The sequence below is a fragment of the Vitis vinifera genome, chromosome 9 (genome assembly GCF_030704535.1).
Source record: "Vitis vinifera cultivar Pinot Noir 40024 chromosome 9, ASM3070453v1".
Classification (NCBI taxonomy): Eukaryota; Viridiplantae; Streptophyta; class Magnoliopsida; order Vitales; family Vitaceae; genus Vitis; species Vitis vinifera.
The window spans coordinates 22966344-22993429 of NC_081813.1; the positions used below are offsets into that span (position 1 = coordinate 22966344).

The window sequence follows — 27086 nt, forward strand, 5'->3', positions numbered from 1 at the left end:
TTTTGAGTTAGAATGTTGTCTACACTGAGGAAAGAGACATGCCTGCGAACAGGAAACTGGAAAAAATGACTAGTCAATTAAGATTCCTCCAGGGTTTGGAAAGTTTGTTGCACATGAGGTATGTAGCAGGGAGGAAAGGAGACGCACACGTCCATGCTATGTTGTTTTCATCGGTTTCCATATTAGGTGGGAAGGATTTGGGAGATGGGGTTTGGGTGGTCTAGTTTGAGGGTTGTCAGATGATCCAAATCTTCATTGGCAGTATTCAAACCCTAGCTGAGTCACAGGGCCAATGTTTTGGGTTTTTCTGTTGATCGATCCATTGATCAAGTCAGGTTCTTGAGTATCACAGAATAACACCTTGCATTACGGCCAACTCTACAGGCAATATGAGCCTCTATGACCAATATTTATCCCAAGCCTTGTTAGGCTTCCTGACAGGAGAATGATCAACTCAAAAAGTAAACAAGAAACAGGCTAAACCTGGCGAAGCTGTATCAAGAATCATACAAGACTGGCTATACCCGAGCAGTTGATCTTCAGAAAGCAGGTAGACAAGTAGTCTGAAAAACAGTTTTTCGTGAGAAGCAAACTGTCCGTGCTCATTAGTCTAGTAAATCACCTAGCATTAAGAGTTAGCATTAGCATCCTGAATCGTGTGATGGCCCAGGTTTTTAAAGCCCTTACACAAGATTTGCACATCTAATAACCAATTATTGTAAAAATAATTCTTGCTATTAGGACAACATAAGCAAAACTTGCTATTCCTTTCTCTATTCCTCCAATGGATTTGTTCTACACTGGGAAAAAATAACAGTTCATTTCTCAGACAAAAAAAAAAACAAAGAAAAGAAAAGAAAAAAGACATGGACAGTTGTATTTACAAGGGAACAATAAGTAGCTGCTGGTAATCTTGAGCCAGAGAGCAAAATACTTGATACATGCAGGGGATGATGAAACCTATATGTTATCTCTTCTCCTCATGAACCGAGACATACATGCACAGATTGTCTGTGAGTTCTCAGCAAACATGTATAGACAGAACAACCACAATCCTGTTTCAGCAAGCGCAATTAGAGATTAAGGCTAAATCAAAGAACTTTGTGCACCTAAAAAGTTAAGGAATGCTAAGAACTGATTTTGTTTTTCAATTTAAAGACCCATTATGCCTTTTGTTTATGCTGGGCAGCTGGGGTGAGTTTTGGTGATTTAGCCATCTCAACTGTTTCTAATGGAGTTTGTTGTTCCATCAGGAGATGCTTTGTAATGATTTTCCAAATTAATTGAATTCTGTGACTGGCAGATGTATCTGTATTAACACCATCAAACAAGTGCTTACAAGCTGATCTCTGTAGCAGCGTAAGTAAAATTCAACATAATGAATTAATTGTTTCACAAGAAGAACAATATCATTATTCTATGTAAACTAACTCAATGCTTAATATGAGATGAAAGCAATGTAGATAGTAAGCTTGATTCCGAAAATTCAAAAGAAAATGTACTAAAAATTATAAACAACAAAATATCGAAGGTGTAAGCAGAGGAAAGCTGCATGAGTTTCCTAAAAATGTTTTCCAGAAATAGATTTGCATTGTACATAATGGTATCATAAAATTATTGGTCAGCAGGCAAGAAACAGAAAAAAGGCAATCAGACATCATACAAGTGGATTTTTCTCTGCCCTAGAGATAAAACCAAACAGATGACATGAAGTTTGCAGCATGGTGTTGCCAGAATTTTCAAGATGCTTGGGTTATATATTGTTTCTCTTCCTTCTGTTGTTCAAGTATAAAGGGTGGGAATTGTGATTGGAGGACACCCCTTTAAGCTACTAAACTGCTGATGGTATACTCAAAATTTGAAAAGAGAAGAAACCGTAAATGAAACAAGATGAGTTTGGATTAATATGTCACTGTATACTCGTGTCCACCTAAGCACAGTTCCAACTAATAATTTCATGACCTTCCCCTAAAGCCTTTTGATTTGTCTCACACAAGGAATGAGATTAGAATAGCTCAGCAGCTTTAGAAAAACTCTCTACTTGCATATCATCAAGTAAAAGCAACACAACAAAAGTGACAAGGTATAAGACGACCGTAGTTGTTAACTCATAAAACCTAATATGTACCATTTTTTTTCCCAAATTGTGTATCGTTGTGTGTCATAAGTTAATATAGTGAACATAAATATAAAAACTATGTATATATATTGGAAGCAAGATATATACAGTAATATATAACTAATTCATGAAAACTAGTAAGATTTAAAGGATTAACCTATATCATAACATGTGAAAACAATGAATCCTAGAGTTTTAAAAAGTTTACTTTAACAACACATAAATTTATAGGATCATCACAAAGTCTGTAAAAATAAAGTTTTTAAATTATTAGATATGATTTTTAATTCCAAATTCTTTTTTTTTTTTTTTATAAGTAAACGCACAAAGAAAATATATTAAGAATAAAGGGCGCCTTAAGGCTGACCCAAAGCATACAGGGGGTATATAAGAGGCACCAAAAAACAAGAACAAAAAGAAGAGGGGATACAAAAAATCACCAGCCCTCAACTAGAATTCAACCAATCAAAAAAGCTGATTAAAGGAAGATGCCCTTCATCTACAATCGACTTAGTCCAAAACCAAAAATTACATACAAAAGAATTTTTCATTCTATGAATCAAAAACTCCTCATTTTCAAAAGCAATTCTATTTATTTCGTTCCAAACTGCCTAAAGCAATTTTTAATTCCAAATTCTAACCAAGCATATATACTTATACATGGTGTTGTATATATTTGTCATCTCCAAGTTCTAACTTTTGATATTTGTTATCATTCCTTTCCCACCAAATAAATATATAAATAAAAATTAATATACTAAGTACAAGTTTGTGCTCACTAGTCACCATTATTTCTAATGTTAATAATATTCTTCAAATGAAATTTCTTCAATATTTATTGTAAGAATAAAATTACTTTGGCCTTCAATAACAAAAATATAGTTTTTCATGTAGGATTATTTTATCCCCCCAACCTTCTCTTTTTCTCTCACTCAATCAATTTAAAAATTTGGTTTTTACGTTTTAAACCATTAATATAATAATTATTTTAATAAACAAAATTTTGAGTGATTTTTAACAACTTATATCATGGATCATAAGTTTTTAACAACTTTGAGGGTGATGACTAGTGTATATACTGTTGTATCGTTAAATCTCATAATTTATTAAAATAGTGATGACTAGTGTATATATATATATATGCATCACATATTGTTATATCACATATCTTATATCATGTATCATATATGTATGTGAGATACATTTAAGATAAGATATGGATTGCGATACGTATTAATTTCCATAAAAAATGTATCATATTGTGTATTGTAAGATTTTAACAAATTTGAGGGTGATAGTTAGTGCATATATTGTTGTATCGTTATATCTCATATCGATTTCTATAAAAAATAAAAAAAATTATATTATTGTATCATATTGTGTATCGTAAGTTTTGAGCAACCATGAAAGTGACAACTAGAAAGATAATTCGGTAAAACTGAATGGAAGTTTTGGCACAAATCATTCCAAGTGTTAAAAGTAAATTTTGCTTTAAACACCATATTGAAACTAATGTCAGACAAAGCAAAGAAAAGAAGCACATGGCTCACATACCGGCATAAGCAACTGTAACACCTGAGACCACCCGTCCTAAAGCCGATAGCACATAAAGACAGACAACCACCTGAAGAGAGACAAATATGAAATCAACATTTTGGAAACTTAAAAGCTTAAGCAATCTTATTTACACTAAAAATACAGTAAAGAGATGTATTACAACATGACATAGTAATATGAGATGGATCTCTGAACTAGTCCATCCTATGTTCCAGCATGGTGCTTCTAAAGCTTGCTGAATTGTGCCGGTATTTTAGAATTCTTTGATTTTTCTATCAAAGATGGAGGCTTACATCAAAATAAGTTCTTCAGCCCTTAAGGCAGAAACATGATTTATCAAGAATGTATAAAAACCTCGTTAAACAACAACGACAACAATGAAGTTGTTAAAGATTACCTTAACAAAGAGCCTCTTATCATGCCCAGTTGCTGCAACTCTCAAAACAGACTCAGCCGCCCCTATCGTGTTAGCCATGCATGCTACAATGTTATTAGCAGTGTCCTGAGATATCTGCCACTCGAGGGGATCCACAGGAACCCTACAAAAATCATATCAGAGTAAACTTAAATGATACAAACATGAAGTTCGTTATAATAGCTGAAAGAAGATATAGAGATTAAGTGCAAAAGATATAATCACCAAGGTAACTAGCTCAAAGAACCAGGAAATGATTCAATCAAGCTCAATTTTGATAAATCTAACTAGTTAAAGTAATTTCATAGATCAAGGTCAGACAGGATGAATCTGAATTTGGTAGTTGGGTTTGCGTCAATTGGATCGGACTTTTAACTTTTCCCTATCAAAACCAAAAAGAGTACAAAACCTATTCAGGACTTGATCATTTTTTCCCCATATCTTTTGATTCTTTTCCCACAATAAATCACCAAACAAGAGACATCATACTAAACTGGGGGCCAATTTCCACTACAACTTCTTTAATCCACCTATCTGTGCAATTGTACTGAATTTTCCTCTTTACATTTCACAAATTGAAGACCATCAAAAATGAAGTTATTCCACATCTTTTCCCACATCTTCATCCTAACCAAACGGAACCTAGTCCCATTCATTTTCCCCTTTTTCTCCCTTTCCCTAAGCGAAAAAACAGCAGAAAACACAGTGAAAATCTCTCTCTCTCTCTCTCTCTCTCTCTCTCTCCCTCTTTTACATCTTTTCCTAAATTTTCTCAGCAACCAAACGGAAGACAATCCCAAAATGAATCACACAGGGCTCGCCTCAATTGTATAAACTTCTCATGAAGTCAGTTTCCCTTTCCCAAAACCAAAAAAAGCAGAAAACAGCTAAAACCTCATCATTTTTTCCCACATATTTCCCAATTTCTCAGCAACCAATCGGCGCCAAATCCAACAATAAATCACCCAGTATTTACCTTGTGTAAATTTCTCTAATTTTCCCTTCCTCTAAACCAGTCAAGGCCTCATCCTTTTGTCCCACATCTTTTTCCAAAGTCTCGCAGCAACCAAACGGAGCCCAATGCCACAATAAATCACCCAGTACTTGCCTTAATTGTGTAAACTTCCCCATTTTATTTCCCCAAAAGCAAAAGCAGCATCAAGATAACGTCCAAATCTCATCTTCAATTTCCACACCTTTTCCCCCATTTTCCCAGCATCCAGACAACGCGCAATTCCACAATAAATCACAAAAGCGCCTAAAACAAGCAAAAACAACAACAAAACAGAATTCCAATTCAGGGGAAAAAAAACCCACCTCAAAATCTCCTTTTTTTTTTTTTGTTTGTTTGGTTTTTTTTTGGTTTTACTTCATTTTCCACACCTTTTCGTCCACTTTCCCATCAACCAAACGGAGCCCAACCCCACAACAAATCACGAAACCACACTCAACCACCCAAAACAACCAAAAACCAACAGCAAAAAAATAAAAATAAAAAATAAAAACCGAGAGGGAGAGAGAGAGAGAGTACGAAATGTTGATCTGGCGAAAGAGGAGACCAAGAATGGCGAGAGAGCAGAGAAGGACGATGAGGACATCGGAGACGAGGGTGAGAAGCGTGGAATTCCGATAAGCACAGTGGTAGTAGATTAGGGTTCCGCAGATCATCACTATCACAGGCTTCCCTATCTCAGCTCTGTAATCCATCTCCCTATTCCTTCGATTTCTCTCTTCCTCCTGCAATTCTGACTTTCCCGTTTTGAATTCCACGAATCTTACGTCACGCATCATCAGAAATACTTGACTACTGAATAATTGTGACAAAATTGAAGACCATTACAACTCTACATCATGTTCAATACTAACGCTGTCGCTACTACACCTGGCAAATATTTGGTAATTCCCATACCTTTTAAGACTATGTTTGGTTGTTAGGAAATTTCTAAAAAGATAGAGAAAATGTGGAAAAAAAAAAACCTTTATATCATTTTTAATTTTTATATAATAATATATGAATTTTTAATTAATTATAATTATATTATATATATATATAATTAAATTTATATCATAAAAATTGAATTCGCAATATTTTTAAGAAAACAAACCAAAAAATTATTTTTTAAATACGACTTATGCGAATAAGTTATATTTTTCAATTATTTTTAAAAACAACTTATCTAATAATGTTTTTATTCTTTAGCTTAAAAACAAGTTTCAAAATACATAGCCAAATGGGTCTAAGATTTTTTTTAAATTTTAAAAGTATTTTCTAAATTTTACCAAATACTTTGATTTTTTTTTTTTTTTTAAAAAAAACAATTTTTACTTTGAAAGTATTTTTGAAAAATACTACCAAACAGAAAAGGCCAATCCAAACAAGGCATAAATCCGCAGTCAAAACCAGAGTTCCAAAGATCAGTAAGATATGGGGAGGTGCAGCACTGAGCAGGCAAAGGACCTAACCCAAATGACAGACCACCATGGATAAAATTTTCTAGGTGGTGAAATTCTACAACAAAGTGGAAGAAAACTAGGAAGTCTTAACAATCTCAGGAGAACATATGAATTCCACATTTTCTCAGCAACCAAACAGCATACACGTAACAAAACAACAACTATTTCCCATGATAAACAACTTTGCAAGCAATAAGACCTTTTCTTTCTTGAACAATCACCATTTTTTGATTATTTTTTTATACATAAATATACATAAATACAGTTGAATCTATATAAATATTTAAATCTATATAAAATACATCACTTACTAATACATATATTTAGTAACTTGGCCATATTGAACTGCCAACTAGATGCAGCAGCAGCAGCAGCCACCATGGTTACACATCTCTGCAAAGAATGATTTAGGGTTTTTGCCAATCTCCCAATTTTTGGGCCTCCCAAGGTGACCTTTTGTGTGATTTTTTTCCGATTACCATCAGCGATGTGTAATCAAAGCATCCGCAAAATGCAGCTGTTCTTAAGCGCGCTTATGATTCCGGGGCTGGGCTTTCTGCATGTCAAAGATTAAGACTAGTGTCAGACCAAGAGGAATGGTATCAGTATGTTGTTACATGAGGATGTTAACAAGTTACAATTTAAGATTTAGGGTTTAGGGTTTTGCTTGTTTAAAGGGTATGTAGACGGCTAATACTAGACCAACCATCTACTAATCCTATTTCTTAAAAGCCGGCTCATGATATGTAAAGACCAAAACTATTCTATTTAATGTAAATACATCAATTTATTTAGAGTTAGATAAGTACCGATTCTTCCCGTGCTTAGAAACATTTTCCAATGTTTGGAAGTGTCTCTCACAAAAAATCTATGTTCGGACAAAATTTGTAAATTTGTTTTTAAAAATCTAGAGAATCAATAAAGTGGTTTTTGGACTAGCATAGAGTTTGTACAGGAGTGATTATGGCAAAGTTCCTTCTAATATGTAGAGTGCGTTTGGAAGTGATTCTACAAAGCGTTTCTACCATTTCTAACACTTGAATGATAAAAATTTTCAAGTATTAGAAATATTACAAGCGTTTCCTAAAATCACTACCAAACGGACTCGTAATGTTTTTTTTTATAATATTTCCGTTAGAAATGTTTCCAAAGAGAATCACTTAACGTTTAATATAAACTAGAAAGGTGCTTTAATAGCATCTTTGGTCATGGGTCATATAACAAAAAAGTGATTTTTGAAAGAAATATCCACCCACTAAGGCCATGTTTGGGAAGCGGTTTTTAAAATAGTTTTTTAGAACCGTTTTCAAAAATTGTTCTCTAATGTTTTGCAGAGCAAAAATATGTTTGGGAACCTAAAATGTTTTTAACTTATTTTTTATGCTTTTAAACATGCTTCTTTTTTTTATTTTTTTAAATGAAAAAAAGCCTTTATGTGTTAAGAGAGAGAGAGAGAAGAAAACCTTGATTCTCATTCATTGTGTCTACTTACAATTAAGAAAATATATATATACAAGGCTAGGAGTCCTAACTACCATACATGTGACCTATATTAAAAAGGAAAGATTGTACACTATAAATTCATTATATTCAACACTCCCCCTCAAGCTGGAGCATATACGTCATATGCACCAAGCTTGTTACAAATGTATTTAATCCTAGGACCTCTGAGAGATTTAGTGAAGATGTCTACTAGTTGATCATTTGAATTAACAAAACTTGTAGCAACACATCCTGATGCGATCTTCTCTCTAATGAAGTGACAGTCAACTTCAATATGTTTGGTCATTTCATGAAAGACTGGATTGGATGCAATATGTAATGCGGCCTAGTTATTACAGATGAGTTTCATCTGTTCATCCTTTCCAAATCTCAACTCTCGAAGAAGATGTCTTAACCATATGAGTTCACATGTTGCCAAAGTCATAGCTCGATACTCAGCTTCAACACTAGATCTGGCCACTACATCTTGTTTCTTACTCTTCCAAGATATTAGATTACCTCCAATAAAAACACAGTACCCTGAAGTGGAACGTCTATCTGTGGGTGAGTCAGCCCAATCTGCATCTGTGTAACCAACAACCTGAGTATGACTTCTGTTCTCGTACAACACACCTTGGCCTAGTGTACTTTTGATATATCGAAGAATACGGATTACGGCATCCCAATGGCTATCACATGGTGACTGTAGGAATTGACTAACAACACTCACAGGAAAAGAAATGTCTGGACGAGTAATGGTGAGATAGTTCAATTTTCCTACGAGCCATCGATATCTCCCAGGGTCTCCTAAAGGCTCCCCCTGTCCTGGTACAAGTTTGACATTCGGATCCATAGGTGTGTCTATCGGTTTACAGTCTAACATACCAGTTTCTTCCAGGATGTCTAAAGCATACTTCCTTTGGGAAAGGATCACACCGGAACTGGATTGAGCTATCTCAATTCCCAAGAAATACTTGAGTTTCCCCAAATCTTTGGTCTGAAAGTGGGTAAAAAGATGTTGCTTTAGTTTCTGAATACCATCCTGATCACTGTCTGTAATGACGATGTCGTCCACATAAACAACCAGATAAATACACTGCCCCAAGGAGTTATGATGATAGAAAACTGAATGGTCTGCTGTACTGCGAAGCATGCCAAACTCTTGAACAACAGAACTAAAACGGTCAAACCATGCTCGAGGAGATTGTTTCAAGCCATATAGAGAACGACGTAACCTGCACACTAAACCAGACTCCCCCTGAGCAACAAAACCAGGAGGTTGCTCCATGAAGGAAGACATTTTTAATATCCAACTGATAAAGAGGCCAAGAACACATAGCAACCATGGAGAGAAGCAAGCGGACAGAAGCAATCTTGGCAACAAGGGAGAATGTGTCACCATAATCAAAACCATAAACCTGAGTATAGCCTTTAGCAACTAAGCGGGCCTTAAGGCGATCAGCCTGACCATCAGGACCAACCTTAACTGCATAGACCCAGCGACAGCCAACTATAGATTTACCAAAGGGTAAAACAACAAGATCCCAAGTGCCATTAGAGTGCAGAGCATCCATTTCATCCACCATTGCCTGTCGCCAGCCTGGATGGGAAAAAGCTTCATGGGTGCTCTTTGTAAGAGAAACAGAGGATATAGCAGAAACAAAAGTAGAATAGGGTGAAGATAATCGATGATAACTCAAAAAATTGTAAATAGGATGAGGATTACGAGTAGAACGAGTACCTTTCCGAATAGGAATAGGTAAATCATCAGGAGAAGGCAGAGCCGGGGCAGGAGAAGGCAAAGGGATAGGAAGTGAGTCAGCAGGTGCCTCAGCAAAAGGGAAAGGAGTAGCAACACGAGGGCGACGATGATATACCTGAAGTGGTCGAGGAGGCACAACATCAGATGGGGAGACAATGGGAAGGGGCAAGACTTCAGAAACAGGAAGAGACTCAGAAGTGGTGGAAAAGAATGGTAAGTCCTCAAAGAAAGTGACATCAGCGGAGAAAAAGTATCGATGAGTCTCAAGGGAATAACAGCGATAACCCTTCTGAAGTCTGGAATATCCCAAGAAGAGGCACTTCATGGCTTTGGCGGAAAGCTTGTCCTATCTAGGAGTGAGAATATGAACAAAACAAGTACAACCAAAAATACGAGGAGGAAGGAAATAAAGTGGTTGGTCAGGGAAGAGAAGGAAATGAGGAATCTAATCATGTAAAACAGAGGAGGGCATACGATTAATTAAATAACAAGCGGTAAGAACAACGTCCCCCCAAAAACGAAAAGGAACATTACTATAGAGGAGGATAGTACGAGCTGTCTCAACAAGATGTCAATTCTTGCGTTCAGCTACCCCATTTTGTTGAGGAGTATGAGCACAAGAAGACTGATGAAGAATCCCATTATGAGACATAAATGAAGTAAATGGAGCTGAAAAATATTCCCTGACATTATCACTGAGTAACACACGAATAGAAATATTGAACTGGGTCTAAATTTCAGCATAAAATTTCTGGAAAATAGAGAATAACTCAGCTCGATTTTTTATTAAAAATAACCAAGTACATCGAGAATAGTCATCAATGAAAGTGACAAAATACTGAAATCCTAAAGTAGACGCAGTTTGACAAGGATCCCAAACATCAGTGTGGATAAGCTCAAAAGAAGACTTTGCCCGATTATTTAAACGCTTTGGGAACGAGACACGAGTATGTTTCCCAAGCTGACATGACTCACACGAAAGCGACGACAAAGTGGAAAAACGAGGGACCCTCTTCTGGAACTTGGAGAGACTAGGGTGGCCCAAACGACTGTGAATGAGGAGAGGAGCATCAGTGGAAATGCAAACTGTAGGAGATGAATCCGAGGTGAGGTGATAGAGGCCTTGAAACTCACGTCCTATGTCAATTGTCTTCCCCGTACTCCGGTCCTGCAAGGTCACAAATTTATCAAAAAAGGCAATAGAGCAATTAAGAGTACGAGTGATTTTGCTTATGGAAATAAGATTAAAAGGACATTCAGGAGTATAAAGGACATAAGTGAGAGGTAGAGAAGGCAGAGGAAGGGCCAAACCAATACCTTTAGCTATAGTTTGAGAACCATTAGCTAAGGTAATAGTAGGTAAATTAGAGGTAGTAGTAATAGAGGAGAAAAGATCCTTATTACTAGATAGGTGATCAGAAGCTCCAGAATCTAGAATCCAGGGTCCAAGAGAAGATGTGTGGGTAAGGCAGGCAGAAGCATTACCAGGCTGAGCAACAGAGGCAATAGAAGCCTGAGATGCCTGAGATGCGGAGGAGCTCGGAGGCTGAGGCAGCTGAGAATCAGAGGACTGGGCCACATGGGCAGTGCGAGGAGGCCGTCCATGTAACTGATAGCAACGATCGCGAATGTGGCCAAGTTTATTGCAATAGGTACAATGAGGACGTTGGCCTCTACCTCGGTTACCACTGCGTCCTCCTCGAAAGGTAGTGTTAGAAACTAACACAGAAGAATCTGAAATGCTATCAGATGGCAAAGTCTGAGTGGACGAGATACGAAGGAGGCGAGCAAACACATCATCCAAGGACGGAACTGATGAACTACCAAGAATTTGATCGCGGACAGACTCAAGATCCGGACGGAGGCCAATAAGAGTAAGGACCATGAAGAACTTATCAAGCTGTGTTTGTTGAGCCCCAACATCAGGAGTAAGAGGCATCACAGTCAAGAACTCCTCCTTAAGAGAGGCAATCTAGCCAATATAAGTAGATAGATCCAAGTCCTATTGGCTGATATGGACAATAGCAGAAGCCACCTTATAAAGACGCTGAATATCATTCGTGTATAATCCTTTGGCTTGAGTCCAAAATTTAAAACAAGTTTTGTAGGCCCGAAGATGAAGAAGGATCTTGGGATCAACGGATTGCCATAACACACTACATAACCGGGCATCTATCTTTCTCCACTGTACGCGCTCAACCTCAGGGATATCTGCCTCCTGTGTAACCAAGTGATCCTCATATCCTTGTCCCATAAACCAAAGTTCAACAGAGGCAAACCAAGAAAGATAATTTTCACTGCCAACCAATTTCTCCGAAGTAATCATAGGAGATCCAGATATGACAGAGGAAAAAATGGAAGTTTTAGTAGCCATATCCACTTATTTGGAGAATGAAGTATATTTGGATCGAAGAGAGCCCTAATACGACTTTAGATGCGGCTGAAGAAGGAAAAACGAAGAATCGCCCATGTGAGAGACCAAATGGAAAAGAAAAACAACTGTGGCACCACCGGAAAGGTAGAAGAACACTTCCCAAGGCACGTGCAGGGATTGGGGTTGAGAAAAAATAGCCGGAGGATGCTGGAAAAACTGTTCGGAGGGCCGGCGGAGGCAAAAGAACCCCAAAAGAGGCACGTGCAGGGCTCGGATGGTAAAAACAGGTATGAAGGGTGGCTAATCGGCGTCAGGCGAAGTTGGAGGAGGAAGCGGGTCGCCAGAAAGTGGCTCACGCGCCCTCACGCGCTGGCGCGTGAGATGCAATCGCCGACCGGAAAAACGCACGTGGCCGACGCATGGGTGGTTTTCTGGCTCCGGTGCTTTGGGAAAAATTGGAGATCTCCTCCAAGCGCTCCTTGCGGTGTGGGAAAAAGACATCGCCGGAAAGTTCGCCCGAAAAGTCGCCGACGGTGAATGTTTTCTGACGACGATTCGACCGACCGGAAAACTTTGGGGTTTGGGGAAGGTGACCGGAATGAAACACGGTCACAGGAAGGTTTCCCGGAATTGATGACACGGGGAAACTGGAAAGAATTAGGTTTTCTCCCTTGGCTCTGATACCATGTTAAGAGAGAGAGAGAAGAAAACCTTGATTCTCATTCATTGTGTCTACTTACAATTAAGAAAATATATATATACAAGGCCAGGAGTCCTAACTACCATACATGTAACCTATATTAAAAAGGAAAGATTGTACACTATAAATTCATTATATTCAATAATATGTAGTGCTTCATTTTAAATCATTTTTCATATTTATATAATTATTTTTTAAAATAGCACTCAAAAACAAGTAAAGACAAGTAAAAAATGTTTTCTAATTATCAAACGTGTTTTTTTTTTATTCTTTTGGTTCTAGAGAACAAAAAACTGCTTTTGAAATCAGTTACAGGACCAAATTGTCTAGGAATCACTTTAAGAGATATCTCTAGATTTGTACAACCGGTTTTTAAAACTTTACCAAACACCTAATTTCTTTAGGAAAGCATTTCCAAACATTAGGGAACTCTTTTAACCCTCTCAAAATCACTCCCAAACTGGAAGTTAGTATATGGTACTTCCAAACTCACTCTTTTTTTATTTATTTATCAAAAGCACGTTTTTAATTCATATCCAAACACCAACTAATTCTTTATAAAAATGTTTCCTATGGAAGCACAACAGTTTAAAAACACTTTTACAAGAATGACTTCCAAACAGGCTCTAAGCTTACACTAGCTACACTAGTTGACATGAGGCTTGGGCTCGGTTCACAAGCCTTATGGCTGAACTCAGGCTTAGCACATTGCAAGCCAATCTTGCAAACCAACTAGCCAAACTGAAACATCGAAGGCACATGACACAGTGGGGGTGATATTTAAAACAATATAGGAAGAGTTGGTAACTGAATGGGGGAGGAGGTGGTGACACGAGTAGGGGGAGGCAGCGGCTTCTACGCCAGTACCAACAGTGTTAGTGGGTTGCATATAACAGAACACATCAGGAAAACTATAATGGTCTAGGTGATGATCATTATACTGATTGTCGTGTAAGTAGAGTGGGGGTGGAATGTCGGTTTTTCAGCTCATGGAAGATGTGCCTTCTATGATCAAACACAAATTCTATTGGCCGTATTCACCTTGCCTTTTGGGGTTCAAAAAGCAAGAGACATACTTGACAACCTACACAAATGATGCCTTTATGTATCAAAAGCAGTTTTCTATCATATAAATCGTGGTCTTAAACGTGTAAATGCTCAATCAAAGGTATCGTAACAGAACGTACCTTCACAACATAATTGCTCAAAACGAGCAACTATGTGTTTTCCATAAGTGTATTTCTTCAAAGCATTAAGATGAACTCTTATCCGGTTGAGCAATATCTCTCTTTGTTTATCATTGCTCGTCTCAAGAATTTTCTGAACCACGTAATTTGCAAACTGGTCCTTCATCATCACCTGACATAAAATCAAATCACATCAAGAAAATTAGAAGGGTACTAACTTCAAATAGCGTTGTACGTGCATTCAAAGTTGGGTACTACATAAAATCATATGAAAACAGGATATACTTGACAAGAATCCGCAAGCTTATCATCGAGAGAAGGTTCATAACAACGAGGAGAAAAAGGAAATGTAACATCAGAAGTAGGACGATCAAATGTATTATCAACCATAAACTAATCTGAAAGCAATGTTCATTTAATTAGTAGAACAGGCCAGAAGTTGGGTCCTCACCCAACTGAGCACATGCTTATACTGAAAGTTAAATAGAAATCCACTGAAAAAAATTGATGACCTGTAATAAATTTCTTCCTCCAAGGCAACGTTCCAAAAACCGGGAGTGGATTAGCTGGGTGGTAATAATCCAACCTCTTGTCACTACCAGATATGAAGTGGGTTTTTCATTTTAAAATGATCAGAACCATACAGAACATGCTTGACCTACATTTACATGACGATGCAGTGAAATAAGGTAAAAGAGTGCGTTTGATAGGTAAAACTTGGATAAACTAATACATGGAGCATCTCCATTGAATCTGAGATAAAAATTTCAAAAGTTTCTATCTTGTGATTATATTGGCTATAGAAAAGCGAATCTTCATCTGTAAGACTATTTTCCTAAATCTCTTGAAGGAACTGTGAAATTTTGAGTTTAGATCTACCTCACAACTATTGAGCCCAATTTTAAATGCCCCTCATAGATGCATGGGGATGTCATGGGCAAGTGGGAAAAGCTGATTCATCCATTCCACTAGTGGCCTAGCATTGCATGCACAATATGAAGTGAATAAGTGGTTTCTACATAAGTTATGATACTTGGGCAAGTGGGAAAAGCTGATTCATCCATCCATTTTGTAGTCTCTCTTTCACTCACTCACTCACTGACATCTAAGGTCCAATGCTTTTACAAAACCCCAATTTGAAGTATGTTGCTTCTCTTCCACTGGTTCTTCACTGGCCTTCTATTGCTTTCCTCATCCACAGAAGGCCCATTGATGACATGAGTAAGAAGTTTTTATGATGTTTCAATCTCATATGACACTGAACTCTGGGCCTGTGGCCATGACATATTCTATGTGATATAATCAGGCTCACATGGATTGTGCTCTTAAAGCAATGAAGGTCAGTGCCTGGCCCCCCACACGATGATCACTGATGGGCAAGTTAAAAGCCTGTTTGTTTGGGCTACACTTGGGAATGGATCTAGATTGAGCCAAACCCATCTAGATCAGCTTGGCAAGTACCAAAACCATCCAGATCAGCTTGACAAGTACCAGAACTATTTAGATGGGTTGATTTGGCTGACCAAAGTTTGGTCCTGCCTGAAATACAAGATGACTTTTAAGTACCAAAGTCATATTATTGGCTTGTATATACCTTAACTTCCTGAATATCACAAGGGTATATAACATGAAAAATGCATTAATACTTTAATCAACTTACCAGTAAATTATCATTGTCCTCCGATTGTCCAATAATCTCCTCGATCAAGAGTTCACATTCAGAAGTACTACCATACTCCAAACATTTCTCGATAACATTGGATGCATATTTATGCTGACTCATTTGTACAATTTTTCCAGTCAACTTGCTGATAATTTGGCTTCTTTCATGGGGATTTCCCCTCTCCAAAACATGCTGCAAACAGTACAATCAATTATGACATTATCATCAAGCATTAAGGCAGGAAACATAAAAATCAGTTGCTAATTACAACTACACCAAAGAAGAGAGGTATAGGGAATCCCATACTGAACACAGAAAAACCATCTATGTTTTTAAAGCAGCTGCCTCATGTACAAATCCATAACACACGGTAGTGCACTCAATAGTGACCAAATACTTCATGACATGAGGCAAACGAATATACAGAAGGTAGTGATGGTATTAATTTGATGACTGAGCTTTGCTAGTAATCAATATGGTCCATGGTTGACTAAAGCAAAAGAGGGGGGAATAAGGTATCACTCAGCAGAAAATGATCAACTAGAAATTTTATGTTGCTGCTCAAATATAGTTAGGACGAGGCATTGCAGATATAATCAACCACCAATTTTATGATTGAGGGATTAATAAAATACCCAAAAGGTATAAGTCAAATTCCCAATATTTACAGAGTGAAAACCTTGTGTGAAACAAAGAAGGAAATAACTCAGTTATGCTAGGCATAAAAAACTAACCTGAGTAACATAATTGCCATACTGGTCTTCTGCAAGAACATAAGCAGATTCCAAGATCTCATCCACTATAAATTGACTTTGTGACACCTCCGAACAATGTTCCAAAACTCTCTATGACAAAGAAGGAAAATGTTCCAATAATATGAGAGGGAAAACATGAAGGTGCCTCACAACCAAAAAGATGTGGTCTTACCTGAATAACACGACAACCATAGGGATGACTAGAAAGCACGGTAACTTGGCCTTTAAAAGCAGATATAATAAATCCAATTTTCTCTGTAGGAATGCATTCAATACACTTCTGAATCACATGATTCCCATTTTGGTCGCGTACACATCTGATAACATGTCCATCAAGCTCATGCACAAGTTGTGTCTTCTGATCAAGCTCAATAACCTCAAGGGCCTAGGACATGCATTCAGCACAGAATCAAAAGTTCTTATGCAGTTCACATTTCAAAATGACATAAGATAGAAATACACAGTGAACTATTTCCAGGAAGTCATTTAAACAAATCATACAGGTCTACACACAAAAGGAAAATGCAAATCCTTACAAGTGACATACGTATCATTTTCATGCTCCCAACTGACATGCTTATAGAAAAATACCTTCTATCTCCCAGCTACTAAACAATATCGAGGAGTAGTGCTCAAGATTTTTTGCAATGAATAGAGAGTTCCACATCTTAATTGTCATGGGATCAGTAAGTTCTACAGCAGTTGCCTTATCTACCAACCTATAACACAGTCTTGTAATAGCACTTTTCAATTTGTAAGTGGCATTCCAAGTTTTTGAGCCATTGCTTGTTAGCACAATTGGCTTAGTATTCCACCACATAGAGCTGCATATTGTTCATACAATCAGCAGAATTGATCTTTTGAAACATATTTTTAATACAGTGGAAAACTCATTGTGTGCGACAACAAGTCAAAGCCCTTTAGACATAAGAATATAAGCACACTCCACTAATTCCCCAACATCAAATTTTGAATAACAGATTTTAGGAGGGCACAGCCCTCTGGTCTTTTATGATTACAATGACAGAATAAAATGAAACGAAAAGGAGTGGCTAAGGGGAGAGGGTATATCCTTTCCTTGCCATCCATGTATTCTGTCGGTGCTACTTTGTTGAGGGCTTCTTTAGAATATGTGACCCTGCTGCACATGGGTGGGTCTTTGAGGACAGTGACCTTAGCAACCTTTGCTAGAGGAAGGTATGATGAGGACAGACCTGGTGCAGGTACAATCGAGGTTTAAGGTGTAGATTGTTGATTTGGAAGGAGGCAGGCCTCCAGAACTGTTGGATCTGGAGGCCTCCAGGGCTTGGACGGTTAGGGTTTGAGAAGGCGGAAGAAGGAGACAGGAAGGAGGCATACCAGAGGGCTCCTTGTCTTTGCATTGCTATAGCAGGGCTTGGACAGTTAAGGTTTGAGGAGGAGGAAGAAGGAGACAGGAAGGAGGCATATCAGAGGGCTCCTTGTCTTTGCATTGCTATAGTTCTTCTGCCATCTTCCATTATCTCTCTCTCTCTCTCTCTGTGACCAGGGATTCCATGAACAGTGTTACAGTCACTCCTTGAAGGCTAACAGTGACAATCTATCAATAGCAATTAGATCAGATTTCCTAAATACCATTAGCTAAGAGGTAAATACAAAGAATAAATTGAATGCTACATAATAATATCAGCAAGATAAACTAATCCAATAACAGTCAATCTCCTAATAATGTCATCAGACTTGCATATTTTGGACATGGGAGTTCCTTCCATGTTTTGCAAATGATGTGAACTTTTGCAAGTCTTCTGTGATTAATTAGACATAATCCTTGAAGTCTCTTTTAATTAGTCACATAAATATATCTATATATATATATGTATATGACTTCAAGGGTTTCTTCCAAAATTTTAGTAGGATCTGGATTCTGTCTGTCAACACATTGTTCAACAATATAAGATATGCAGACACCCACCTACTTAGATTCATTCATAGGTGTGCCCTTAAAGAAATCTATATTGCAAAAAGTGACACATCCAAGATGCACCCGATGAAGGCAAAATCGTTTTTTGGAACTGTAGAACTCCATGGATCTACTGCAAGAGTTCAATATACCTTCTGGATCACACGACAACCATACATTTGCAGACTTAAAGGTATCATCTGGCCAGCAAGTTGATATGCAAGTTCCCTTCTCTGCTCAGGAGTCCCATGTTCAAAAAACTGTAACATATAAAGTCCAGATTTGAACAACAAAAACTATCTCATTTATAAAATTTCAGAAGTCATGCAAGATAATACATGAAAACAAACATACAATTTAATGCCTAAGAAGTTTGAAAACATACCTTTTGAATAACATAATTCCCAAAGACATCAGTCATTAATCTTGAAGCATGTGGAAGAACCTCTTTGAAAACAGATGCCTTCTCTTCACCACTACAATTCTCCAACTTCTGCTGAATAAACCGACTCCCATGTTGATCAACACTGAGATTAAAATGCAAGAAAAATGATTCTTTGTATTGGATGTGCTACAGAAATTCAATTTTAAACTGTAAAAAAAGAAACCTAATCATATAAGAAAATGTAAAGAACAGGAACACAGCACATAACACCTGCCTGAATTCAACTGTGCGTCCTGCAATATCAGAGAGCTCAAATTTCCGGGCATTGTTAGATTTGAGTTCTTCGAGAAAAGAGTGTTTTTTGGGATCCTCAAAGTTGTCTGCTCCTCTTTGTCCTTGCCATCCAGAATATACTCCTACATTTCTAATTGGACCTTGAGGAAACCTCATTTCATTTCTACGTCCTGGATGATTTGTCCCACCTACTGGAGATCCAGGCAGTATCGGACTAGAGAGAGGTGAGGCCGGAAATTGTGTCATGACACCCATGTTGGGAGGACTTCCATAATAACTACTGCCCATTATTCCCCCTTTTCTTGGACTTGGAACACTCAGGCTTCCATTTGTTGGAGGCTGGAGTTTCTGATCACCCATGTAGGCACTGACATGGGACTCTTTCTGTGAAACAGAGGAATCTTGACCCCCAATAACACCTCTTGGTGGCAACCGACCATACTGACCTGCAGCACCATATGCGTCCTCAAAAGGATGCTGAAAGTATTGCATGTGAAGAGGATCCAGAAAAGAAGGTTGCAGCATTAACCCATGATGCCCATAGAACTTGTTCAGATTTTGTAACTCATGTGGAATGCTTTCCCCCATTGATGCACCAGTTGTTCGAACATTAAAGCTTGGACCAGAAGTAGCATCAAAAGGCATAGGAATGGCAGCAGGAGAAGGGTACCCACCTATAAATTGAGGAACAAGTGCCGAACTCAGACCATATCCACCCATCCCATACTGCGGAGCAAATAGGCCTGATGGCTGTATATTAGGGTAAAATGGACTTCCTGAAGCAATATATGCTGCTGCTGTTGCATACAGAGGAGGGGTGAGTCCAGGAGACTGCATCATAGGCTGTACCTCAACTGAAGAGAACTTAGGGGGTGCATGGGGAAGTTTTTCCATGCCATTATAAGGGTGGCTCATTCCTTGAGAGATCACTTGAGCCTGAACTCCCTGAACTTTGTATGGAGAGCTTTGTTGTGCATATGGATGGTGTGGCGGCATATTCCTCTCATACGATGGTTTCTGTTCTTGTTTATTTGCATTATTCTCAGCAACTAGAAGACTAGATACATTAGATGCTTTTGTTTTAGACTCCACTCTAGAAACCTCCAATCCAGCGCCCCCACTAACTAACGCACCAGCCCCACCTTTATCACTTGATTCATCTTTAGGTAGAGGCAATGAGCTGTGTTTTCTATCAGAATATGATGAGCTTGGAAAAGAGTTAGCCGCATCATCCTTATTGGGCATTAACCCAATAGCAGGTGCATCTAGAGTGCATGTGCTTGCAGAAACATCAACAGTGCCTGGACCTGGTTCCGGTAATTTTGAAATTTCAAGAGAGGAATCATTTAATGAAATGGCATGAACATCAAGATCAAGTAGTTCCTCCGTTGCTGCATGGCTCGAGGAACGAGACTGATTATATACAGGAGATGGGGTGCGGGGAAAGTCTTCCTACAAAAAATGAAACATATCATGAGTACCAGGCAATACAAATAAGCAATGTCAACTATCCAGAGGACTAGTTAAAGAACATCACAGCAGCAATTAATCATTAATATGTTACAATAAATATTATGACCAATGTTCAGAAGAGGGACTTCTTTTGAGGGAGAAAATCAGACAGACTTTATCCATATAAAATGTGACATCAGAATGGAATGTCATCTCATTACTTATTTTTCTAATAATGTGTACAATTTTTGGGTTTTTTTTTTTAAAAAAAAATCTTTTTATTTTTCATTTTTTTGATAGAGATAATGGATTTTTGTGTAGCAATTCTTAAAAGTATTATCAAATAAAAACGATTGTACAACAAGTACTATGTTCAATGAACATGTAATATAATAATCAATAATTACTTTTGTAGAATAATTATTTCAAATGTAACATTTATGTACAATATTTCAGGAAAATAATATTTGGAAAACAGGATATCTTTGGAAGAAGAAGTAAATAATTATTATAATTATTACTGTGGCAATATACATCATATAGCAATCATCCATCATCTTAGAAAATCAAAAAAATAATTTAAAATATAGCAGCCATGTTGATGTTTTGGTACTTTTTGTATGTTAAAAATCATTTTTGTCATTTTACGAATACAAAATTATTTTTTAATAGAGCATCTATACACAATATTTCCTGTAGGATCGAAGAGGAAACATTTCAACTGACTTCAAGAAATGTCAAAAGACACACAAAATTGTAGTTAAAAGTCATATGATTACTTATATTTTATATAAGCAATGTCAATACATAAAACAAAGAAAAGGAGAAGCCCAAATGGCTCATAGCAAGATACTTGGAACTCTCAACTAGCAACATAAACATAAGTAACTCAGTGATAAAAACAACAATGAGAAATGGGACAAAAAAGCATTGGGATTAAAAAGATATCCATAAATATATACAGAGTCACATGCTGATATGCTTTTAGATATACCAAATTTTAAAAACCAAGATCAGAAATGTTATAAAGCATGACCAAGCATCAAGATTGGTGATAAGAATGCAACTCAGAAAATACACCACTCAGATTAAGTTTTAGACCTGTATCAGATCAACCAAACTTTTATGACGACCTGCTGAAGAAGCTGTCTTCTGTCCAGGCATAACTGCACTGCTGCTTTCTGGCCAATCATCTGAGGTTTGTCGGGGTGACCTATCATCCTCAGACTCCTCCTTGTGAGTAGATAGGGAACCACGAGACAAATGCAGAGATCCATTTCCACTGTCGTCAAAAGAAGTTAATCTCCAATTATTGCCAAAACCACCAATATGGCGTACCAGGCGTTGATTCTCCCGTGAAATAAGCGGTGGAGGAAGCCTTGGATTCAGGTTGACGTTAGAGCAGTAGTATGCAAAATAGGCTGGATCAGACCGCAGTTGTTCCTCAGACTCAGAATTCTCAATAGCACTGCTTAAACTTGCCAAGCTTGAATCCAGATTGTTCCGTTGAGTCATTAGATTCCCAATAGCAGCAAAAGAACCCTCCATACTAGGTGGTGCACTACCACTTCGATTCGGAACCATATCGCTCTGATCTCCATGCAACCTATGACCATTCAGAAGTAATCCCAACTCCTCCGCTGCCATATTCTTTAATGGTGATACAAATGTTGCAGCATCCATGGAAGAGGGCCATTTAGTAGCTCCACTGCTTTCCACCATTCTCATAGGGCTCTCAGTTGCCATCCTGATTAAATATAATCATGGGCAACCTTTGTATAAAACAATGACTTTCATATTTTCTTCTGGGAGCCATGTCAACCCCCTATTCACGAATTTTAAGTCAATTATTAACTTTATATTCAAAATTTACATAAAAGAAAAAGGAACCCTGTCAAAATAAATAAATAAAGGAAACAGGTTGCAGACACCTAGCATCACATGCCGACATGTGGTGTTGCCATTTTACTCTTTAACCATATACAAGAATCATGAGCAAATTGACAACAAAGTTAACATAAGCAAGTTAGTTTAGACTTCAGAGTAAAATCAATAGTTACCAACAGCAAAAAGGGGAAATGGAAGGGGGGAAAAGGCACAGTTGAAGCAATGAAAAAGTACTCTAAAAGGTAGACCTACAACAAAAATGACAAAAAATCAAAGTACCTAATTGAAAGCAAAAACAACCAACAAATTGTTTAAATCATAAGATATAAATACATATTTAAAGGGAAAATTTACTTGCATTTGCTCTTTTTACAATGGCTGTAGAACTCATGTAGGTGGTTTTGGCAAGTCCATGCTCCGTTTCCAGCTCAATGCAATCAGGGGAAACAGTGACATTGGCTTAACAACCACAGTAAAACTAGTATCGATACCCAACAAAGGTAATAAGGTCACCATAATACATCAAGACAACAAACTCCAAAATAAGTGATGTCATCAGAAACAATGTCAACAAATTTGCCTGCTAGTATGAGGCTGTTGACGAAAGGGAAAAAAACCAAACCAAAAAAGAAAGGCAGCTAAAATATATGTCATTTATGGTACACCTAGAGCCAGCAAAATGTTAGGTTAATGCTGATAGGTGCATCTGGGCCTAAGTAATAATCCATTTGGAAAAAAATAAAATTTTATGTTAAAATAATTCTATTAAGTACCTCAAAATGCTTCTAGGATAAAAAGATATCATAACATTCAACATAACTGAAATTAATAACTGGATTAAACCAGAAACATTTAACATGAGGCAGTTCAAGAGCCATAAAAGTGTTAAGGTCAGATTTCAACAGCTGTAAGAACAGGCAAGAGCTACCTTTTTATCAGCGAGATCAAATCATCCATAAGAGGAGGGAGGATAAAGAGGACGATTTACAAAGAATTTGGGCAATCAACTGAGTACAAAAGTGACTAAGACTAGTTCACCATGAACATCAACATATCGGATTAAAGGAATAAGATCAGCATGCATTGTGGTACAGAATGATAGGTAAACAAGAAACACATCCTTATAGATGAACTGGGGATGTCGAGATAAACAACTGGCAAGACAAGGTAAGAAATAATTAATACCAAATGAGTTGCCTGGAAATAAGGTGAAAAGAAGTCAACTGAGATGGTCTTTGCATGAATGGTCTCACTGAGACCAGTGAGTGCAATTATAAGAATTAAAGTTATTTAAGTTTGAAGGTTCTATAAGGATGACATGAAGGCCAAAACATGGATTGAGCTACGAGAAAGGGCATAATGGGTTGTGATGCAAATTGACCCAGGCAAGAGCGGGCACGTGGGTATAGAACATAAATATTTGAAATGTTTTTTACTCAAACCAACAACATGGGGAAAAATAAATCTTCCCTTTTTATAAATGAAGAAAAAAAAAGTCACATTAGGTTGAATAGTCAAATAAAACTCCCTTAGTATCTAATTAATGATGGAACGTATTAATTTCAAACATGCGAGACAAATCAATACTCTAAAAGATCATTTCACCCCAACTCATGATTGATCCATTCTGCAAAACCATAATAAAAAAAGGCAAAGCAGGTAATTGTATAAGCTGCCCCAGTCTGTCCTTATTTGCAGGTTAACAAAACCACAACTATAGTTTTCACTGTTGTTAACAAATTGAGCATTCTTCCCCAGAGACAATATAAGAAAGGTTTCAAATATCTAATATGCTCACTCATAAATATCTTCTCAACCGCAATAATCAATCTTATGAAAAGCACCCAATACACTTACTAAGCATATGTTTCAAACCAAATTCAAATTCTCTTAACTGCATGTTTTATGCACGATTAAAACCAAAATTGTGAGAATAGCATAGTTCCCACAAACAAATATCTATGGTTTCGCACGCCAACCAGAGTAAAAATTCAGCAACATTTCCAACAAAGCAGCACCAACAACACTTAATGGAATCCCACTGAAACCAATACCTATCAAAATTGAATAGAACCCATCATTCCTAAAGCCCTAAAGCATCCCTCAGACACAATCAATTCAAATACATGACTAGAAATAATAACAAAGCAAGAGGCTTAACACAAACCATCAGAAATTGGAGACAAAACAGTCCAACTTCAAACCCTAGTACACATTTTCAGAATAACAAAAGTTGCAATTACCTAAGCATATCTTTTGCAACCAAATTCAACTTTTAGCTCTGTGTTCTATGTACAATTTTTTAATTATCAAATTCACAAACCCCCACATATGGTTATGATCACACGCCAACCCAAGCCAAATTTCAGCACCATTTCCAACAAAAGATCATCAAATAACACTGAACAGAATCCATTAAAACCAATATTCATCAAAATTTAACAGAACCCACCAATCCTAAAACCCCAAACTCGCTCAAACCACTATAAATTCACATGGCCAGCAACAAAATAATAACAAAGCAAGAGGCTTTAACGGCTTTGCACAATAAGAACACCACGGGAAACCCAATTGAAGACAAAAGACTCCAACTTTAAAACCCTAGTGCACATTTCCACATCAACCCATGTTGGGCAAAGGGATTGTGAGCCTCACCCACAAGTGTCATCATAAACCCTAGAAGTTTGAGCCCCCCAAAGTCGGCAGAAGCTTTCAAGGAATTCTAGAGAGAGGAAATTCAAGAGAGAGAGAGAGAGAGTTCTTGGTGTGAAGAAACAAATGTCACTTTGCCAAGCCACCACAGTGTATATGGACAAGGTTTCCAAAATTTATTATTTAAAAAAAAAAATATAATTTCCAAATAAATTAATTAATATTATATTATTAAATGACAATAATGCCCTTTGGTTTGCCATGGTTGTATCTTCGGGAAGCCTTCGATTTTGGAAGGACAATGTTGGTATTTTTGTCAAAGTGGAGAGTACACTTGGAGGGGTTTCTTGGAGGGGGGAGCATGGCTCTTTGATGGAACTGCAGAGTAGCCTGGACTTTGTCCCCATTAGATTTGGGGGGTGGTTCTGGTGCTTCACGGTCTACCATGGTCAACCATGTGGCCGCAATTCTAGGCCGTTCGATTGGGTTAGGTTGACGTGTGATGCTTTGATTCACGTTGGTTGACCTGAGAAGCTAAAAATTTTATAGTGTACACGGCTGTGATGGGGCAGAGTTAAGCTAACAAGGTGGGTTTCGTATTGGACAATAACAACAAAATCTGAGCCGTTGATCTATCACAAACCATAGGATCAACAAGAAGGTACCTCCGGCAAGGCCCGGTATGTTTTAGGTCTTTTTTTTTTTTTTGGTGACACAATCTTGTTACTTTAAATTTCCTACTTTGGGTTGCTAATGACAAGTCACCTAATAACTAGCAAAAAATATTTTTTAAAATGTGTGTAAAGTGACTGAAACACCCTCGGAATGGATAATGTGATTAGGGAAAGTGATTAAATTAAGAGAGCTTATGAGAGGGGTAAGTTTGGAATTCCGAATAAAAAATAGTACCATGTTTGGATGGCTCATGGAGCAGCAGCCAAAAGCCAGAAAACGTGCCCACAAAGCAAAAGAGAAAGAACTGATGTGGTGTGATCCTGGCCGTCCGATTATTCGCTAAGGGACCTTTTGGTCAACGGCTGATGTCCTCCCAAAGGGTTGGTGCCCTCGAAGCACGTGCTTATCATTTTCTTTTTTTAATTTTATTTTATAAATCTATTTTTAGAGATATTTATTATTTCTTTTTCTATAATTACCCAATTATAGAAACAACTTAATTCAAAAATTTATAAAAAAAATATAATAATAAAGGAAAATAAAAATATATCTTTAAATTCCATATATTTTATCATATATTTCTCCAAATTAATTTATTTCTTCTATATATAAAAGAATAATTTTGCAAATATATGATTTTTAATAATTATGGTTTTAAAATTTAAAAGCTTATGATCTTTAAGACCGTGTTTGGAACGCTGGATTATAGAATGAGAAGTCAATTCCATCCCTTATTCATTTATGTTTTCAAATTGTTTTTTAAAATCAAAATCTTTCATTATTATAGAAACTAAATCCTATTTTTACTAAGATTTTGATTCATTTATTTTGCATGGTATTATGATTCCATTCCATTCTTATCTTATTTTTATTCGTATTCTCACATACCTAACACACTTTAAAGTAACGCAGAAGAATAAATTTTTAATAATTTATATATATATTTTAAAGTAATTAAATATAGAAGAAGTATAAATTTATGAATATTTTGTTTTAAATTAACATATATTATTATTTTATATTTTCATAAAATCCAACCATTTAATATTTATAAATTTGTGATATTTTTATCCTCCACCAAAATTGAAGCACCCAAGAGAAAAGAAAAGAAGAGGAAGAGAAAATGGGGGAGAAAACAAAGGGAAAGGGATGGAGACCTTAATGAAAGTACAAGTGGATGCCCCACTTTCTTTTCTTTTCTTTTCTTTTCTTTTCTCCCAAAAGGCCAAAAAGTGAAATGTTGATTGAGAGACCCATTTGGAGGGTTTGGAGTTGTCTTTGCTTCTTAGGACCTTGGCATGGGTGGCGGCTCCCATTTTTGGACTTTGGCTTGT

At 37.0% G+C, this 27086-nt stretch overlaps 2 protein-coding genes across 10 annotated transcripts; both read right to left on the minus strand.

The window, feature by feature from the left end:
• Nucleotides 1–748: 748 nt before the first annotated feature.
• On the minus strand, nt 749–5991 carry LOC100259765 (reticulon-like protein B23). 2 transcript variants are annotated; one of them, XM_002266508.4, is made up of 4 exons: nt 5623–5991; nt 4074–4215; nt 3674–3743; nt 749–1055 (listed from the first exon to the last, which is right to left on the minus strand). In XM_002266508.4, the coding sequence occupies exons 1-4, from the start codon at nt 5880–5882 to the stop codon at nt 961–963; spliced, it is 567 nt and encodes a 188-aa protein (XP_002266544.2). In that variant the 5' UTR covers nt 5883–5991; the 3' UTR covers nt 749–960. The 2 variants fall into 2 exon arrangements, with proteins under 2 accessions (XP_002266544.2, XP_019077745.1); XM_019222200.2 differs by lacking the exon at nt 5623–5991 and adding an exon at nt 5068–5569.
• Nucleotides 5992–6727: 736 nt separating this feature from the next.
• LOC100254662 (pumilio domain-containing protein PPD1-like) lies at nt 6728–25233 on the minus strand. 8 transcript variants are annotated; one of them, XM_010656975.3, is made up of 10 exons: nt 25081–25233; nt 21640–22363; nt 19067–20538; nt 18793–18934; nt 18560–18667; nt 16641–16853; nt 16448–16558; nt 15711–15905; nt 14051–14222; nt 6728–7101 (listed from the first exon to the last, which is right to left on the minus strand). In XM_010656975.3, the coding sequence occupies exons 2-10, from the start codon at nt 22282–22284 to the stop codon at nt 7079–7081; spliced, it is 3081 nt and encodes a 1026-aa protein (XP_010655277.1). In that variant the 5' UTR covers nt 22285–22363; nt 25081–25233; the 3' UTR covers nt 6728–7078. The 8 variants fall into 8 exon arrangements, with proteins under 8 accessions (XP_010655277.1, XP_059595756.1, XP_059595757.1 ...); XM_059739773.1 differs by having other exon boundaries at nt 21640–22285; nt 25081–25218; XM_059739774.1 differs by having other exon boundaries at nt 21640–22285; nt 24878–25218.
• Between the last annotated feature and the right edge of the window lie 1853 nt (nt 25234–27086).